Genomic DNA, 15577 nt, shown 5'->3' with positions numbered 1-15577 from the left:
GACCTTCCTCCATCACTTCCCCTTTTTCTGTTTAAACAAAAAAGGAAGGCTTTAACTTTAACATAGCAAAATTACATATAACAAAACAGTTATCAAGTAAAAATTACGTTATTTTATTTTTTTGAGACAAGGTTTAATCTGTGTATTCTTTGCTGTCCAGGAACTTGTTTTGTAAATCAGGGTGGACTCAAACTCAAACATCTACCTACCTCCTGAGTGCTGAGATTAAAGCGAATGCCACCACTGCCTGACTTTAATTAGTTTTTGGTTTTTTTTTTGGGGGGGGGGGTTGTTGTTGTTTTTCTAAACAGGGTTTCTCTGTGTAACAATCCTAGCTGTCCTGAAACTAGCTCTTTTAGACCAGGCTGGCCTTGAACTCACAGAGATCCACCTGCCTCTGCCTCTCAAGTACTGAGATTAAAGGTGTGCACCACCACTGTCTGGCTAATTAGTTTTTTTGAAGAAGCTAAATATAGCTTTTCACGCAGATCTATGTCTGCATCCCAGCTGATTCTCCCCACCAGTTACCACAGTGACGTTTGGCTATAAGGGGTATTTGTAGTTGCTAGAGCTGGGGAACCAACAGCATGTTGTGGATGGAGGCTAGAAATACCATTAAGACCCTGCCATGCCCTAGACAGCTGTCTACAGAAAGCTGTGGGACTCAGCATGTCAGCAGTGCTAGGCCTGGGAAATCCTGCCTCATACCCTTGATTTCTAATCATGGAAATGCCTTGGCAGGTAACAATGGATTACATGTCTCCCCTTTTAACTTGCTCTCTGGGAAAGTTTCATTTAAGATTATTTTTCAAGCCAAGTATGGTAGCACACCTGCAGTCTTAGTGCTGAGGCAGGAGGATCAGAGGAGTTTTTAGGCCAGCCTGGCCTTAGGATGACCCAGTGCTGGCTCTTAGAGTTGGAATGACAGCAGTGCAGTTGAGTGGTGCAGCGCTGCAGCTATTGCCTGGTGAGTAATAGGAGGCCTTGGCTTTCGCTCCTGGGGCGGGGAAGAAAGCACAGCAACTAACCTGGAACTAGGCAGGGGTGAGATGATCATGAGTTAGGAGTTCTCAACTGCACAGCAAGACTCTGACTCAGGCAGCCAAAAGGGTGGGGAAGCTGCTCAAATAGAGTAAAAGAATTAGAGAGTTTTATGCTGTGGTGGAGGGAGAAATTTGCATTACTTCCTAACAAGCAAGAGTTTTTGTATTTAACTACTCTTCCCTTCCTACTTAATAAGATTAATAACTGAAATTCTGTAGTTAGAAGAAGGCATCTTGTTTGCAGTTTCCACCCCTTGTTTTCCCTGTAGACATTCTTGTGACTACCCCAAACCGACTGATCTACTTGCTAAAGCAGGATCCACCAGGGATAGACCTGACAAGGTACAGCATTCTTCCAGCTTTCCTTCACCTGCTTATTTTATTAATTTTCTGGTCACTATGACTAAATACTTGAGTACCTGTAATTTAAGGAGGAAGGAAGGACAGGCTTATGTTTGAATGGATATAGGTCATTCACTGGGGCTGGAAGGTAGGGCACCAGGTCTCCTTGTAGCCACAGTTAGGAAGCAGAGAATGATGGCTGTCGGCCCCTAACTTGCTTTCTCCTTTTTATTCAATGCTAGACCTCAGCCCATGGTGTGTTTTGTACAGTGGTCTTCCAACCTCAGTTAACCTGTCTAGATAATCCTTACAAACGAGCCCAGAGGTTTGTCTCTGGTGATTCTGGGTCCTGTCAGGTTGACAGTCAGTATCATCCATCACAGTTCCATTTTGTTCTCAGTTGCTTTGATTATTGTCCTTTTGTGCATACTGTCTGCCAGCTTGTGTCAGTGTGATACTGAGAATATAATAGCTTGAATTAACTAGTAGAAGAAAAGAACTGGTCAGGAAGAAAATTAAACACTTGATAAACAGAATATAACTCCCCAGACCTTTTTACATCTTTCAGCAAGTGCAGTGGAATCCTGTCATTGCTGATACAGCTTGTCTTTGAGGATTTATAATTGGTGACTGAGCTACATTTATAATGTTTTTCTGCTAATTTTTCATGTACATTTTTTTCTCATTTGATAAGGTGAATCAAAAACATCATTATAGGACTTTTTTCATATATCTTGACAGTTCAGTGAAGTGTCCCAGATCTTCCAGTTCAGTAACCACGGTTGTTTTGCTATTTCTCAGTGTTGAATGGTTGATAGTAGACGAGTCAGACAAACTGTTTGAAGATGGCAAAACTGGGTTTAGAGACCAGCTGGCTTCCATTTTCCTGGCCTGCACATCCCCCAAGGTCAAAAGAGCAATGTTCAGTGCAACTTTTGCGTATGATGTTGAGCAGTGGTGCAAGCTCAACCTGGACAACGTCGTTATCGTATCCATTGGAGCAAGGTAAATGTTATTTCACATTGTCGCATGCACTTGTCTTAAGGTAAGGTTTGTTTGTTTGCTTTGACTCAATAAAATAGGTTGTTTGGCATGACACCAACGAGCAAGAAAAGTTTTACTGATAGAAATGTATTTTTTAAAGTCAAAATGAAGGATTTTTTTTTCAGAATTGCACAATGAAAGATTCCCATGTTTGCATGTTACTTTTCCCAGCATCATACCTCTATTTCATTCACAAACTATGCCGTTAGGTTGGTGGCCATCCATACTTGGTTTCTCTGATTGTTTGCTTACATAGGATCGTATGGAAAAAGCTGGTGTTATTTAACCACTTGATAAGTAATTCTGGCACAAAACATGATTTTGCTCAGTACCAGGGATATAATTCAGTGATGGATAGAGCAGTTACTTAGTGTGAGATCTCTGTTCCATTTTTCAGCACTAAAAAATGGTTTGAGGTAGAGATGCATTTCATGCTAAATAAATACACAGTCTATCGAGATTTTTGTTGTGGTGAAGCCCAATAAACCTCTCAGTGTTCAGAAGGATCGCTAGAGCAGGCAAAAACTAAGATGTAGTGGTCAGAGGACACTGTCAGGAATTGAGTCAATCTCTGGCTAACCAGTTTACATAGCAAGTGCCTTACCCTCTCTGCCATCTCTGTGGCCTGTTTGGGTTTTGTTGTTGTTGTTTTGTTCTTGAGACAGAGCTTTACTACATGTTCCAACAGATTAGCCTAAACGCACAGAAACCTGGGTCAGCTTCCCAGGTGCTGTATTGCAGGTCCTCAGTAGCATGCCCAGCTAAAATTTGATTTATTTTTTTTTTTTAAGATTTATTATGTATACAATGTTCTGTCTATATGTCTGCGTACAGGGCAGAAGAGGGCACCAGATCTCATTATAGATGGTTGTGAGCCACCATGGTTGCTTGGAATTGAACTCAGGACCTCCAGAAGAGCAGTCAGTAGTACTCTTTTTAAAAAAAATATATATATATTTATTTATTTATTATGTATACAATATTCTGTCTGTGTGTATGCCTGCTGGCCAGAAGAGGGCACCAGACCCCGTTACAGATGGTTGTGAGCCACCATGTGGTTGCTGGGAATTGAACTCAGGACCTTTGGAAGAGCAGGCAATGCTCTTAACCTCTGAGCTATCTCTCCAGCCCTAAAATTTGATTCTTAAAAAGGTGTGTTTTCTTCCCAGGAATTCTGCAGTTGAGACTGTTGAACAAGAACTTCTCTTTGTTGGCTCTGAGACTGGAAAACTTCTGGCCATGAGAGAACTTGTTAAGAAGGTATATTGAACTGCATTCTTGACTTTTGCTAGAGGGCGTTCATGTTCTATCATTCTCCTGCATTGTGCTTAGTGTTGACTCTTTCTTAGCGATCCAGTGGTGTTGAGTCTTCTGTTCCTAGCTTGAGTAGAAGACCTGCCTGGTGGTGCCTCGATTCTCCATCTGCCTGTCTGTATCCCCCTGTTCCCTCATCTTTGCTGGTTTGCTAGAGATGATCTGGGGCACTTAGTAATGAATAATGCCTTGAGTTTGGTTTTCTTTTTTATCCCAAAGTAAGTACTGAGTAGAAGCCTTGGGTAGAAAGTTTAAAAGCTGAGTGGCTTAGTGATTAAGAGCCCTTACTGCTTTTGTGGAGAACCTGGGTTCAGTTGCCAGCACCCACATGGTGTCTTAAAACCATCCTTAACTTGAGTTCCAAGGCTTCTGTAGGCACCAGGCACACACACACATGGTCACAGACATATATGTAGGCAAAATACATTCACTTAAGATGAATCTTCAAAATTTAAAAATATATCAACTGCTAGTGGGTTCAGGGTAAGGAGCAAAAAAGAAATATAAATTATAAGGCTTGAAATCTGTTCCTATAGGTGAACACAAATGTGGCATTTGCCTTAGTGGGAGCAGTTAGGGTGGTTGTAAGATGGAAAAGAAAGGTATCTGTGCATATCTGGGGGCTGTGCAAGAGACATGCCTTAGGAGCTAGGATGGGCTTCTGAACTGCACAACATGGAAATTCTACCTGTACCATTCTACCTTTGGGCAGCTCACCTCCCATACACCCCAACTCTACAGTTTTCACTTTGGTAAAATGATGCAATATCTATTTCAAAAAGCTATTGTAATAGTGTAATGTGTTACATGTAGTACTTCAAATAATGTTTTCCTGCGTATATTTGCTCCTGTTTGGGATTATTTTTATTTTATTGAGTTAGGATCTCACTCAAAGCTCAGGCTGGCCTTGATAACAGAATCCTCCTGCCTCGGCCTCCCGAGTACTGGATTATAGATGTGTGCTACCATGCACACCCTCATTTTATTGATAACCCCCTTTTTTCCCCAAAGAGCTTTATGTCTTTGTGTTTTGCCTGCATGAATGTCTGCTTGCCAAAAAGGACACCAGATCTCATTATAGATGGTTGTGAGCCACCATGTCCTTGCTTAGGACCTCTGAAAGAACAGCCAGTGCTTTTAACCTGTGAGCCATCTTTCTAGCCCTTTATTGATATTCTTAAAGGTGTCATTTTGCCCCTATGAAATTTAACGTTTTTGCGGGTATTATTCATGTGGTGAAATTAGATCAGAGATTTTTAGCCATGCATTTATAGTTAAAAAAGTTCTTCATGAGATTCCAAAAAAAAGTATAAACCGAAACAAAAAGAACCCCCAACGGACATTTGGAAACATGAGGTGGGGGGGGGTTGGCAGCAAATGTGCAGTGTGCTGAGAGCTGTTAGCTAATGCTCAGGCGTTTCTTGATTCTCTTGGGGATTGGGAATTCTGTTTACATTGAGACAACTAGAACTAAAGATTAAGATACAGGGAAATTCTGAAGTTAAGGTAAGCAATGAATTAAAGACGTGATTTTTACATTATGAGCAGAATCAAAGTTTTTGGGCTAAGAGGTGGTGGTTTTAGCATGGGCATACATTATTGTAGGAGGGCACATTTGTTGGAAGTAGTAAGTTAAAGAATACAGTCCAAGGACAATGAAAAGAACCCATTGTAGAGGGTGGATGAGGAGGAAGATGGAGGCAGATTTAGACACTGGCAGTGGAAGTGCATGTCTTAGAATTTCTATTGCTGTGATAAAACACTGTGACCAAAATAAAGCAACTCAAGGAAGGGTTTATTTCAGCTTACAGTTTCACATCAGAGTCCATCATTGAGGAAAGTCAGAACCGGCACCTGCAGGCAGGAGCTGATGTGCAGGTGATGGAAGGGTGCTGCTTAATGTCTTGCTACCCACTAGCTTGTTCAGCCTACTTTCTTATGGCACTCTGGGACCACCTGCCTGGAGATGTCCCACCCACAGTGGATTGGCCCATCAATCATTAATTAAGAAATGTACTTCACACTTGCCTACAGCCAAATCTTATGGTGGTGTTTTTTTCAATTGATAGTCCCTTTTCCCAGATGACTGGTTTTTATCTCAGGTTGACATAAAACTTGTCAGGACAGTGTACTAAATTGATTGGGTTATTTGTGAACTGAACTGAAGATATACTATGAGATAGACACTGGTTGTGTTCTTTCTTACAAGTTATATGTGTTAATTTTTGCTTCTTTCTCCTAGGGTTTCAATCCACCTGTTCTTGTTTTTGTTCAGTCCATTGAAAGGGCTAAAGAACTTTTTCATGAGCTCATATATGAAGGTATTAATGTGGATGTCATTCATGCAGAAAGAACACAGCAGCAGGTAGAAAGTCAACTATGTACTACAAACACCATGCACTGCCTGTTTTTTTCCATTCTAGAATGTACTAAAACATTTAATGTTTCTTCTTTCACCAGCGAGATAACACAGTCCACAGCTTCAGAGCGGGTAAAATCTGGGTTCTTATTTGTACAGCCTTGCTTGCAAGAGGGATTGATTTTAAAGGCGTAAACCTGGTCATCAATTATGATTTTCCAACCAGCTCAGTGGAATACATCCATAGGATAGGTGAGCCTTTGTTTTCATGCCCTGTTGCCCTCTGGTCTTTCTCGGTTCCTCTGCTGTTCCCTTTAAACAACTCATTACTTGGTCTTTGGTTCTGTGAAAATCCAGTGACTTTTGGGGGGGGGGGTGCATACATTTTCTTAATTTAATGATGTGTGTGATGCCCATGGTGTATGTAGGGGGAGAGGGTTGGAGGAAAACATCTGGTATTGATCCTCAGCATAATTTCCATTATATTTGAGGCAGGGACTTTCTTGTCCTTCATTGTATACATAAGGGTAATTGGCCTATGAGTTCCATGGGTTCCCTGGTCTCTACCTCCCATCTTAACATAGGGACATAGGGATTATAGACACATCTTACTACTTCTGGCTTCTGCATGGATTCTGGGGATTTGAACTCATATCTTCATGTTTATGCAGCAAGTGATATATCCAATGAGCCATCTCTCCAAACCTCAGTGACCATTATGTGAACCTTGAGAGTTTCCTTCTAGTAAAAAACAAAAACTTTTTGTGGTCTGGTTTATCTTAGGTCGAACTGGAAGAGCAGGGAACAGGGGAAAGGCTGTTACATTTTTCACTGAAGATGATAAACCGTTATTAAGAAGGTAAATTGGGGCTGGGATGCTCTTACCTGGCATGTTTTGATTCCAGCATCACTCCTTTCCACCACCCCTCCCCCACATTTAAGAAGCATGTAAATTATGGAGCATAACTTAATATTTTAGTTGCAGCTGACAAAATTGCTTCATTATTTTCATATGTATATTTTATTGCTAGATAATACAAAATGGCTATGTCCCAAATTCTGTTACAAACTCTATAGTAAAACCCAGTCCCAAGAAACAGAGGAGGGAGCATGGGGTCTGTGTTTTTGCCCTTTCTGGTTAGAACTTGGAAGCATTGACAGTGGGAGTATACATTTTTAGATTTCAGAGTAACAGAACTCATCTGAGAGCCAGCAGTTGAGCCGTGATACTTAATGCATGGTAGTAAGGGGAGGGAGAGAGTGAATGTGAATGACAGGGTCTTACTGTGTTCCTGAGTAGCATGGGCTATCCTCAGACTTTAGAACCTGAGCCTCCCAATCCTGGAATTCGAGGAGTGTCTCAGCGCACTTGACTTCATTACGAAAGTTTTGAGTTATCGAATATTGTGCATTGCTTCTCCATCCAATCACCACTCTTTTCCCATGGTGCATCCTTTTTCTTACTTTGCTGCCAGATGGAGTTTTATATTTAGTCCCAGAATCACTTGCCACAGAGGAAAGAGTATTTTAGCGACACGTTTTATTTTTAGTCACTTGTAGCCCTTTGAAGTCTGGATATCATCTCCTTTTAGACTCTCAGGTCTTAACTTAGCCTGTCATTATAGATTTTTATGCATATTTGTTTTCGGAGATGGGGTTTCACTATGTAGCTTAGGCTGGTGAAACTCATTAGTCTACCTGCCTCGGCCTCCTAAGTGCTAGTCTTACAGATTGTGCCACCACTCGCAACTTTAAAGGTCCAGGGTTCTCTGCATTTTGGCTGCCTGCAGTAATTTTTGGTTAAAGGATAACTGGTAGCACCTCACATTTCTAACAGATGAAATGCAGTTGGGGCAAAGGGGTTGTACCCTGCTCTGTTTGTCAGGTCCCCTGAATTAGACGCGTACCTTCAAAGCCTCTGCTCTTTCACGTGTCTGTGGGTAGGCGTATGTTACAAGGGCTTTGATGGATCTAAGGGATGTGACTGATGACCCCAGCATCAGTGTAACTGACCATTAGATTCCATCCGTGAGATGGGGATCATAGAGTTTTCCATATAAAGTCATTGTGATGACTGAATAGGCTATTATATGTAGGATGCAGTGCTGGCCCTTTAGTGAGCACTGTCGCCCAAAGAATTCAGGCTTACCTCTAGTTTCATTGGGATTTGAAATAGCTGCTACCTAAAGCTACTCGTCTGTGTAGCTCACAAATCCAATGTGCTTCATTTGACAGTAATTGGTACACTCGGAGAAGACTGTGCTGGAATACTTTTGGGTAGTTTCAGTTCCTCTCATGCTGTACACAGGGTTTGCGCATGACTGATTCTGTGCATTAGTTTAACACACCCATTCCTGTTCATGGGTTCCTTTTTCAGTGTCGCCAATGTTATCCAGCAGGCTGGTTGTCCTGTACCTGAATACATAAAAGGTTTCCAGAAGCTATTAAGGTATGCATTTGCATTTACTCAGAGCCTTTTCTTTGGGTTTTACATGTGCATTATTGCTTCTTGCTTATTTGGATTCCTCCCTCTTGCCTTTATTTAGTTTGTAGTTTAAATATATATCCCAGAATGGTGTGTTGCTGAATTTTATATGGTTTTTTGTTTGTTTGGGTTTTTTTTCCCCCCGAGACAGGGTTTCGCTATGTCACTTTGGTTGTCCTGAAATTCACTCTATAGACCAGGCTAAACTTGAACTCAAAGGAATCTGCCTGCCTCTGCTCCCTAATACTGGAATTAAAGGCGTATGCCACTATGCCTGACTTTACATGTTTTTAATCTTAATACAGATGGTCCTTGACTTAAAACAGAGTTAAGGTCCACAATTTACCCATTGTAAATTGAAAGTATTATAAGTAGGAAATGAATTTAAATGCATCTAATCTTCCAAATATCCTAGTATGCCCAGTGTACTGTAGGATTTCAGGATTTATGTAATTTTTTGGTTTTTTTTTTTTTTTTTTGAGACAGGGTCTCACTCTGTACTCAGGCTGGTATGAAACTCATAGCAATCCTCCTGCCTTGACTGTCATAACTATGGGGATTACAGGTATAAATTACCATACCTTGCTAGAGTATCTGTCACCTTCATTGTTGAGTGACTCACTTGGAGCTTTGCTCTCTGCTGCCATTCAGCATTGGCAAAGCATTTCGTGTCACCCGCTGCATGCTGAGAAGGTCCAAATGCAGAGCAGGTTTTTGCTGAGCAGGTATCACTTGACATCCTGAAGTGAAAAGACTGTGAGCATGCTGTAGCGTGTGGCTCCTGTAAGAGCGTCAGCTGATATGCTGTCTGACTGTCCTCGCCTTGTAGGCTTCCCTTGTGTGTGGCTGAGTCGCACGCACCACACTCACAGTCCCTCGCTCTGTCGCCAGGGCTCTTCCTCTTACGGAGCTCACTTCTGTACCCACTAAACAATCTTAACCTTTTCCTGGGTTTCCTGTTTCTGGTTTTGATTGTCTGGGTGCTCATATAAGTGGAATCACACAGTGTTTGTCTTTTTGTGGTGGACTTAGTTCACTTTGCACCATGTTTTTTAGTCAGAATTTCCTCCTCAAAGTCTCTGTCAGGTTTTACCCTGCCCATCTGTCATTTAGGTTGCATCCGTGGTACATATGTTGTAAGTGATATTGTTAAACATTTTGCTTTAGAACATATTATTTCCTTGTCAGCTTTTTTGTCTTTGAAATTCAGATTTCTTAAAAAAAAAAAAAACTATTCAGTGAGTGAAATATGCTTAGACGTATTAGTAATGGTTTATTTCCTGGAGTCAGAGTGTTAGCGTCTGTTGACATAGGCCATGAGGTTGTCCCAGAGTGTGTTTTCATCACAGCCAGTGTGTTTTTAAAGGTTGATTTCCTGGATCCTTACGAAATAGTTGTAAGTGCTCTCAGTTAATCTAGTTCATTGAAATGAATATAGCATCACCTAGCTTTAGCCTCTAAATGAGCTTGTGTTTAATTTTCTCTCTCACTTTCTAACTTACAGCAAACAAAAGAAAAAGATGATTAAGAAACCATTGGAAAGGGAGAGCATTAGTACAACTCCAAAGTATTTCTTAGAGCAAGCCAAACAGTAAGTATTTATATCTATATTGTAAGAAAAGTCCTACATGATCTGAGTGGGCATTGTTTTTCCTTAAGATACATTTTCAGAATTAAAATAGATAGGTAATCCATTATAGGATGTGATAGACATGTTTCAGGTTGCCTCTGATTTGGGAATTTGCACATTTTAGTGTTAAAATTTGACTGTATCTATATGTTAGTCATCTGGGTTTCCCCCCATGTGTGAAAATAGATTACAGTTTGCTGTGAGGTAGAATTGCACCGCACACGCCCTGCACCATCTGTATCAGGACATGTTACTGGGGCCAGTAGTTAGGATCATTTACAAGTGTTGATTGAGCCTTTCTTGAAGCTCTGTCTTCTGGGCACGAGTTCATATAATCCTCTGCTTACATTGAGGTGCACTGTAACATTTAAGAAGTACTATTTAGCTTAAGGGTTTTTTTGTTTTTTTTTTTTTTTGTGTGGGGGTAGGGAGTGTTAGCAGAGGTCTTATAGGATACATACAGGTATGTTTTATCTGTTAGTGCTAGGAAGCTACATGTTGTGGTAGGAATTTGCCAGAATATTCTGAGCTCTGTTACTCTAGATAAAGAAATAGTACTTTTCACAAATTTCTTGGTACTAGAACTAGTGATTTCTTGTTGTGTTCCTGAGAGTGCCCTTAGTGTCCCGGGATGCTGTGGTGAACTAAGCTAATGCTTCCTTCCGTTACCTTAAACCATTAGGCAAACACGTGATGGTGGTGTTGTAGAGACTATAAAACAGGCCACGTGAGAACATTAGAGGGTCTTAGGTAGGAAGCTGTGGGGACCGCCCTTGTAAACAGAATAGGAGTCTTGCATGACAGTCTAGTACTGTGGAAATGATGTTCACTCCAGGTGTTAACAGCTCACAGTGTCCCAGAGCTTTCGTGTGTTCTAAGATTTAATGTGGAGGAATAAACACCACAAACTTGTAAAGATTTGGAAGTTTAATAGTTTAAATTCCACTGGTACTTTCCCAGTTTTATGAATTCTAATATAATGTAAGGCGTGTGTCTGTGTGTGATCACACAAGTGTGTCCAGTTTTTGTGGCGCATGGACTTTGTCTAGAGTGTCATGAGGACTATTTGTCATGCAGTATAGTCTTACTTCTTGGGATAGCTGAGAGCTAAGATAACACGTGCTGACTCTGGCACTGAGTAGAAGCTGTGAAGGAGGTTTCTCTAGAGGCTGAAGGTCAGCTGGGGAAGAAGATGGAGGCTGTTGAAATTTAATAGAATGCAGCAGTATTTTTTTTTTAATTTAGATTAAACACTATTTTGAGTAATTGCCCTTTAAGTGTCCTATGTTTATAGCATTCTTCTGGGCTAATTAACTTAGCTACAAGAGGAGTTTGGGGTACTGGTGTCAGTCTTGTGATACTAGCAACACAGCTAAGGTGCTTTGGCATTCTTTGTTTAATTTAACTTAAAGGCTGTCCTTAGCATAAGAACAAGATCCACCATGATCTAGTTCCTGCTCCTTCTGCATTACAGATAGGGGTTGCTTTGGGGCATAAAAGTTCCTGTCTTCAGCTCAGCTTCCACATTAAACTTGGAACCTGATTCCCTGTTGTCTAGAGGGCCTCACTTCAGGCACTACGAACCCAGCCTGGTGTGATGAGGGCCAGATTTGGATTTGGAGCCTAAAAATCGATTCTAATGGGAACTTTGGGCAAGTTACTTGTCTTTCAAGAATTATTCCCATTATATAATGGAAATGCTTTCATTCAAGGTACAGACTTTGTTCTTGGTGTTAGTTGATCCAAGAATTACATGTGCAAACATTCCAAAGAACTTCTTACTGTAGTGTGTAAGTACTGTTTATTGTCTCAAAGTTTTTCCTTTTTCTTTATTAACACTAGCAAATGTATTCACCATTCACTGGGCTGTAGGATCAGACTGTCAGAGTTTATGCCTAATATTTATTAATAATGTGTGATGACCAGCAAGTTTTTATACATTCCACCTTATTTCATTTGGAGAAGGAGAGTAGTAGGTTGTTAGGAAGCTCCCTTGAGTTAATTCATGTAGACTGAAGAAGTTTCTGTCCCACCTGATCCTGCAGCCATTCAGTCCCAAAGAAACATGCAGATATTAATTATAAACTGTTTGGCCTGTTGCTCAGGCTTATTATTAACTAGCCCTTACAACTTAAATTGTGACTTGGTACCTTTTCTCAGTAAGGCATTCTCATCTTGCTCCCTCTGCATCTGGCTGGTGACTATGTCTCTGCCTTTCCTCTTCCCAGAATTATTCTAGTCTAGCCGCCCTGCCTATACTGCCTGTCTGGCTATTGGACAGCGTTTTATTAAACCAATATGAGTGACAAATCTTTACAGTGTACAAGAGCATTATCCCACAACAAATGCATGCACAAAGAACACTTAACAGCAATGTCTAGTACTTAACACTGAACCAACAGGTCAAGACCAGACTGTCCCTTGCTAGGTAACAGTGTAGTTGGTTGTGATATTTCTCATATGGACAGAGATTTTTATGCTGGACAGAGAACTGGTTAATATCTTTGTTCCCAGTGCCTCATATGCTTTGCTGTGAACTAACTTTCAGCACATGTTCATTTATGCCCTTGGTTATGGAAGTAAATGTATATAGAGTTGCTGACTCAACATGTCTTCCTATTCACAGGAAAAAGGTTACTGGCCAAAACAGCAAGAAGAAAGAAACTCTTGAAGAGAAAAGTTAAAAATAGATAGCTTAGAAGGCTATCCACGCAGTGTAATTTATGAGCCCAGCATGAATTCTCATGGATTTCTTAACAACCATCTTTAGCAAACGTATTAAATCAACAAAGACATGAGAAGAGAAAGTGGTCCTAATTTACTGATGCATCAGGACAAGCTTCACCTTGTAGGTGAAATTTATGCAATGGAAATAACGTGCATCGACTTTTCTGCCTGAAGCCGGAGAGATACTTCTTATAGAAGAACCAGAGTTGATGTTAAAATAACACCCAAAGTGGTGAACTCTTAAGGATTTTGCCCTTCCAGTGTGATGCATGCTGTGGAGAGGCATATGGACCAGAATTTTAAAATAAAATCTTGAGCTTGAATGTACCATCCACCCTTGTGTGTGTGTAGAGTGTTGTGTGGGGGATGCAGAGGAGAGCAACACAGGCCATGCACTAGGAAGAAGCCTAGCACTCCCTTCAGTGTTTCTTTATGGTTAACAGCCTTTATGGTATGAACCACAATAAGGAGGTACCTTACCTATGGCTAGCCAAGTTCCTGAGGATTGGAAACTTGAGTCTGTTGAAATTTACTTACAGCACACTGGGAAGGAAGTTCATAGTTAGCTGTCACAGTGTTGCAACTATGAGATTATGATCGGCCTCTTCCTTTCTGACTTCATTCTCCATCTTTTAACGGGGTTCTTTTCTTGTCTCTTTCCATTCAAGATGAAAGCTGATAACAGTGCTTTATCCTGATAAGGAAGAGCAGTCATGTTAACTGATACACCTGGCTCCACTTTCCCAGAGGCTTATCTTTGCTAAGTATTGATAGCCTTCATCCACCCCTGCCAAAGCAGTGCGATCATTTGCAGACCAAGGTGATGCACAATGCGCAGGTTTTCCTTAATTACCTATTTTTTGTACAGTGGGATTCAAAAAGACTTGATGCCGGTTGGAGCACAAACTGGGGCCTAGAATTGCACGGGATCTGTGCTGCCACGGGACCACAGTGCAGACGACTGCCGGCGTCTGAGTTCAACCTCGTGCCTTACTCTCAGCGGTTGATGCTTCACTCTAAAGTCAGCACGTGAGAGAAGCCCAGACTGGCCTGGAACCCACGCAATCCTGCTTCAGCCCCTTTCCTGCTGAGAACACAGACATGAGAGGAGACTATCGTGAATAAATGGGACAAAGTTTTCGTTGTTTTTTTTTCATCAGAATTCACTTAAATAGGCTGACTGCTCCAGGGAGTGGAAAATGAAAGTACATAGTTTTTATTCTTGCAGATCTCCAAGTCAGTGTGTCTCCTGGAAGTGGCTAAACCGTTGAAACTGTTTGCCTACTGTGTTCTTTAGTTTCTCCTGTATTTCAAGATTGAAAGTCGCTCTGTGTCTGAAGCTTTGTAAACTCACAACAAATATTCCTTCAACAGACATTAATTTTTAGGAACATAGGGCTTGCTGACAGCACCATTCTTGCAATTAATGAAGGAATGCAGTGATGAAGTACAAGGAACAAATGGTGTGGTAAGGCTGTGATCCTGAAGCAGCTGAGCAGGACTAACTCAGATGGGGACAATTCCTAATCTACTCCTGTGTTCTCTTTATTCACTGCTGAGCAACCACCTGATCCCTGTAGTAGCTATAACACATATCAGCTTGCTTTGTCAACGGGTCAGTGAAGAATCCAGGACTCTGTTACATAAATGTTAGCTTTGTCCAAGGAAGAAGAAGAATGAAAACAGTGAAGAGTTCAGAGTAACAACAATAAGCAAAAAGATCCCACAAATACTTGGCATGGTACTAGGTAAAGAAGCAGACTTTGAAGTCAGGCTGTCCTGGATTTGAATCCTGGTCTTGCTGCTTGTAGGTCTAAGATCTAGCACATGAACTTCTTTCAGGACTGATTTTTCTCATTTCTAAAATAGCAGTAATAACTCATAGCTGCAAAATTCCTGTTGGTGGTTTATGTCTAGTAACAAATAGCCTATTAGGAGTTTGTCGGTGAAAGCTGTAAGGCAAGCCGTGGCAGAGACCGACTGTAATTATCCAAGAGCTTGGCAAAGTTTACTCCCAACACGTTTTCCTTCCATGAAGCTTGATTAGGGCTGAGGTGTCAAGGTAAAAACATCCCCTGCGTAGGTTCAGCACATTTGTGCTTGTTGCACTTTGCTAGGAAAGGGAAAACTACTTGACACGATGGCAGACTCAAACAAGAGTAGTGCACCTTGGAGGGTATCCTTTTCATGTGTACTGGGCTCGTGTGTTCTTGGCTGGTTTCCTAAAGGAAATTTTAAATACCGTCAGTGCCTGTGATGGATTCTGCAAAGAGTGCCAGGGCAAACAGCTGTAAAGCCATCAAAAGGCCGCCTATTGTGTAAAGGAACGGCAAAAGTGCACCTGTGCTCCGTCATCCCGTTCAGAAATCAGGACTTGACTCTGCACTGATGCAGACCCGCGTTTGCAAAGGGACTCGACTCTGAGTCCACGGGGCTTGAATCCCACGGCATGCGCGGGGGGGGGGGGGCGCCGCTCGTGCCCGAGGGCTCTGGAGTCACGTGGACGCGAGGCCCCGCCCCGTCGTCGGCCCCGGCTTGGTGGGGCGGTGTCTGCCCCGGAAGTGCCTGTCTTCGGCTGACAGCTGCTGGCACGGCGGCGGCCCGAGCAAGATGGCGCTGCGGCCGGGAGCCGG

At 41.7% G+C, this 15577-nt stretch overlaps 1 protein-coding gene across 1 annotated transcript in view; it reads left to right on the top strand.

Annotated features, from left to right (window-relative positions):
• The window catches only part of Ddx52 (DExD-box helicase 52), a 22895-nt gene extending 9620 nt beyond the window's left edge, over window positions 1-13275 (top strand). The window contains exons 7-15 of the mRNA XM_005349342.2: window positions 1313-1385; window positions 2187-2390; window positions 3599-3689; window positions 5986-6108; window positions 6204-6354; window positions 6886-6961; window positions 8480-8551; window positions 10092-10178; window positions 12844-13275. Coding sequence (XP_005349399.1) covers window positions 1313-1385; window positions 2187-2390; window positions 3599-3689; window positions 5986-6108; window positions 6204-6354; window positions 6886-6961; window positions 8480-8551; window positions 10092-10178; window positions 12844-12901 — 935 coding nt within the window. The 3' untranslated portion in view covers window positions 12902-13275. The remainder of the gene's footprint in view (window positions 1-1312; window positions 1386-2186; window positions 2391-3598; window positions 3690-5985; window positions 6109-6203; window positions 6355-6885; window positions 6962-8479; window positions 8552-10091; window positions 10179-12843) is intronic.
• The last annotated feature ends 2302 nt before the right edge of the window (window positions 13276-15577 follow it).

Source organism: Microtus ochrogaster, chromosome 7 (genome assembly GCF_000317375.1).
Source record: "Microtus ochrogaster isolate Prairie Vole_2 chromosome 7, MicOch1.0, whole genome shotgun sequence".
Taxonomy (NCBI): Eukaryota; Metazoa; Chordata; class Mammalia; order Rodentia; family Cricetidae; genus Microtus; species Microtus ochrogaster.
This window is presented reverse-complemented; position numbering and strand designations above follow the sequence as displayed.